Source organism: Miscanthus floridulus, chromosome 4 (genome assembly GCF_019320115.1).
Source record: "Miscanthus floridulus cultivar M001 chromosome 4, ASM1932011v1, whole genome shotgun sequence".
NCBI classification, from domain to species: Eukaryota; Viridiplantae; Streptophyta; class Magnoliopsida; order Poales; family Poaceae; genus Miscanthus; species Miscanthus floridulus.
In genome coordinates this window covers 62,006,705-62,010,727 of record NC_089583.1, presented here as the reverse complement: position 1 = coordinate 62,010,727, position 4,023 = coordinate 62,006,705, and the positions used below count along the sequence as shown (strand labels likewise).

At 47.2% G+C, this 4,023-nt stretch overlaps 1 protein-coding gene across 1 annotated transcript; it reads left to right on the top strand.

Annotated features, from left to right (window-relative positions):
* The first annotated feature begins 1,753 nt into the window (after nucleotides 1-1,753).
* LOC136551564 (GDSL esterase/lipase At5g55050-like) lies at nucleotides 1,754-3,516 on the top strand. Its single transcript, XM_066543104.1, has 4 exons — nucleotides 1,754-2,108; nucleotides 2,210-2,343; nucleotides 2,441-2,704; nucleotides 2,885-3,516. Exons 1-4 carry the CDS (start codon nucleotides 1,859-1,861, stop codon nucleotides 3,368-3,370), a joined length of 1,134 nt encoding a protein of 377 aa, XP_066399201.1. The 5' UTR covers nucleotides 1,754-1,858; the 3' UTR covers nucleotides 3,371-3,516.
* The last annotated feature ends 507 nt before the right edge of the window (nucleotides 3,517-4,023 follow it).

Here is a 4,023-nt window from a genome sequence, read left to right as displayed (position 1 = left end):
CCACCTTATTCATTGCCAAACTCGAAATCCATTCGTGCATCAAGCTCTATTGAATATTGGGACATGCATTCTATGGTTTCGTCGTCGTATTCCTCCTCATCCTCGTCGTTAACAATAACCGTTTCGCCATGATGAATCCACACTGTGTAGTCCTCAACAAATCCTCGCATAATCAAATGTGATCTAATGATAGTCACATCTGTCCATGCCATACTGTTCTTGCAATCTTTACAGGGGCAAATAATTGTATCCTTATTCTCTTTCAATGTCGTTGCATGCTTCATTGCGGCTTCAATAAATTTATCCACCTCTTCACGGAAACCTGCCTTGAACCTTAACGAACCATACATTCAAGAGTTCCTGTACTCCTTTTACAACAACAACAAAACAAACATTAAAGGACTACTTATTCAGATATATATAAAAATGAATCAAAGTAATAATTATTTGAGAATAATTGTATATACCTCAGATATATATGAATATAAATCTAATATAATTACATGAAGCATACAAACACACCATGGTAGAGGAAAATTAATTAATGGCCCATTTATCCATAAATAATTAAAATACATATTTACTGATTACAATAAACAATTTCAAAGACAACAATTAGCAATAATTATACTTTACCCAATATCTTTCATACAAACCCTAGTCCAATTTTATCAAACATAAATTTATAAAAACAAAATTAATAAAAAAACCAAACCCTAGATCTAGATCACATGCACATGAAACATCTATAAAACTAACTAATGGTTCACTAAAATCAAGAAACATGGATCAAATAAGGGTATGATCTTGTTCTCCTCCCTAATTTACCCTAGTACATTTAAAAGTTGGGTCTAATTTGCTCATAAATAGCTCAAGCACCATAGAAGAGAGAGAAAAACAAAACTCTAATTACTCACTAACCAACCATTAAAACTTCAAAAAAAGTGTGGAATAGCATTTTCTTACCTTCTACAACCTCTCCACCAAAGGATTTGAGACCAAAATCTTTCCTTCTTAGTATAACAATTTTTGGGAGTTGCCCAAGGCCTTCCCACCTTTTTTCACGGGTTGGAGTGAGTGACCCAAGGAAGAAGAAGGTGCTGCTTCTGTTTTATATGGGGGGCATTTGTAGGGGCGGCTAGTGATTGAGCCGCCCCTACAAATCGGAGCTATAAATACGGGGCCATTTTTAGGGGCGGCTCAATCACCAGCCGCCCCTACAAATAGAATTTCTAGGGGCGGCTGGTGATGATTGAGCCACCCTCTACAAATTAGACTCCATTTGTAGAGGCGGCTCGTAACACCAGCCGCCCCTGCTGTTCTATTTGTAGGGGCGGCTGGTGTCTGGACACCCGAGTACGTCACTGTAGGGGCGGCTCATCACCAGTCGCCCCTACAAAAAAATTGAACCGTTGCTAAAAATCATTTTCTACATAGTGTCTGGGACCGGGTGCACCCTTGCCAGCGGGCCGGGGGCGATGCTGGCCGCCCAGAACTTCTATGACAGCCGCCCGTGACGATACACGGCGCTCATCAACTTCAAACAGCTAGGCTTACACCAGTTTATGATGACCTTCATCTAGCTAGCACACACACGACTTTCTCATTTGCTTTCCCTTTCCAGTAGTCAACGACGACTATACATGTGGCCGGCACAGAATCAGTAGTAAGATACGACCAGTCAACTTGCAATGCACGGCCTATAAGAAGGCACGTCGTAGCTGCTCCCTTTTCACCCACCAAACTCCACAATTCGCAACCTTATTTCTTCACAACGCGCTAGCTGTGTGGGTTAGCTATAACTGTAGAAGCAGCGAGTGATCGACCATGGTGTTGGGCTACAACATGGCGCTCGGCCATGCCGGTCATGGTGCTGCTGCTGCTGTGCCTGCTTGTGCTATCGTCCGTGCGAGCGCTGGTCGCCGCTGCAGGTGGCCGGCCGCCGGCGATGTTTGTGTTCGGGGACTCGACGCTGGATGTGGGCAACAACAACTACTTGGCGGGGCCGGACGTGCCCCGGGCCAACAAGCCCTACTACGGTATCGACTTCCCGGGCTCCGTTCCCACGGGACGATTCAGCAATGGCTACAACATCGCTGACTACCTCGGTAACTATACATGCATTAGTCCTTGCCTGCCTGCACGTATTTGTTTTTGTATATGTAACTGATAATAATTTATATGCGCTCCATGCATGCATGATGTGCAGCAAAGAGCATGGGGTTCGCGTCTAGTCCTCCGCCATACCTCTCGTTGGCACCAAGCACCGCCCCTATGGTACTCACAACTCGTGGCAGTGGTGTCAGCTATGCTTCAGGAGGAGCTGGGATCCTCGACTCCACTGTAAGAGTGTTATTTCATTCATCGTATTATATACACGTGTATCAGATAGCTAGATCAAATATAATTACAACCTGAATAAATACATATACATGTGCAGAACGCAGGCAACAACATCCCATTGTCGAAGCAGGTGCAGTACTTCAAGTCCACCAAGTCACAGATGATCACCAAGCTGGGCTCCCGTGCGACCAGCCTCCTGCTCTCCAACTCCGTCTTCCTCTTCAGCATCGGCAGCAACGACCTGTTCGTCTTCGCAGCCGCGCAGGCGTCGGCGTTGCAGAACAAGTCAGCTGCCGACCAGCAGCGCGACGTCGCCACGCTCTACGCTAGTCTCATTTCCAACTACTCAGCAACCATCACGGTAACATACATTTGATGATCATCAGTAACTAACCTGTTCATCAATTTGTAAGCTCCGAATCAAGAAATCATTTTCTCCTTCACAAATTAATGACGAATCACGATATATAAGTGCGTTCAAATAAAAGACGCTACTAGCTATATACTAACATGATAGATACTGCATACATACGCACTGCAGGAGCTGCACGCGATGGGCGCGAGGAAGTTCGCCATCATCAACGTGGGGCTTCTGGGCTGCGTCCCCGCGGCGCGGCTGTCGTCCGACGGGGCGACGGGCGCGTGCTTGGACGGCCTGAACAAGCTCGCGTCGGGCCTGGACGACGCCCTCGCGTCCATGTTCGGCAGCCTCGCCTCTCGGTTGCCGGGCTTCGCCTACTCGCTCGCCGACTACTACGGCCTGTCGGCGGCCACCTTCGACGACCCGGGGGAGTCGGGGTACACGGACGTCGCCGACTCCTGCTGCGGGGGCGGGAGGCTCGGCGCCGAGGCGGACTGCCTGCCCAACGCCACGGTGTGCAGCAACCGCGACCAGCACGCGTTCTGGGACCGGGTGCACCCTTGCCAGCGTGGGGCGATGCTGGCCGCCCAGAACTTCTATGACAGCCGCCCAGGACGATACACGGCGCCCATCAACTTCAAGCAGCTGGCTTACACCAGTTTATGATGATCTTCATCTAGCTAGTACAAACCACCGTCGAGGAGTATAGATAGATATATTATTATTGGGCCCATCCTTAATTAGCCCTTTTAAGTTGTTTTCCACCTTCAAGTTTACACGTATATATATACTGTCATTATACCTCAATCTGTGTAGTGTATACATTTTTTTCTGATAAAGGAAAGATCTCAATTATGGTGAGTTGAAACAATAATCGTGAACCCACTTCGGGCCTTTGCTTAAAAAAGCACGGCCTAAACAAAGATAAAAAAAAAAGAGTTTGACACTCTAATGATGACTATGAATACTAAGACTAGAACGCCAGCCTATTAGGGGCGGATCCAAGAGTATTCATGCACATTCTTGAGAATATCCAACCTTTTTGATGCACTCTTAAGTACATAATTATGTGTACATATAAATATAGTTAAGTATTCTCTTGTATTTTCGCTGACTCTGGCCCGTTTCGGCAAAAACTATTCGTCTGGCTCACAGCTTCCCCACCTCACACGGCAGCCCACTAGGCCCATGAGGCATCTCCACCCCTTCCGCTAGCCCTGGCACCAACTTGCCCAGATGCCCCGCCCTTGACCCCAACTGCTGACCCCTGGTCTTGGACCATGCGAGCTGGCAATTCCCCAATCCCCATTCCAAATCTT

Excerpts from the sequence above, each read along its gene's own strand:
- LOC136551564 (XM_066543104.1), top strand. The coding sequence starts at position 1,859 with ATGCCGGTCATGGTGCTGCTGCTGCTGTGCCTGCTTGTGCTATCGTCC. Across the intron at positions 2,109-2,209 it reads CAACATCGCTGACTACCTCG|CAAAGAGCATGGGGTTCGCG; the intron begins GTAACTATACAT and ends CATGATGTGCAG. Across the intron at positions 2,344-2,440 it reads CTGGGATCCTCGACTCCACT|AACGCAGGCAACAACATCCC; the intron begins GTAAGAGTGTTA and ends ATACATGTGCAG.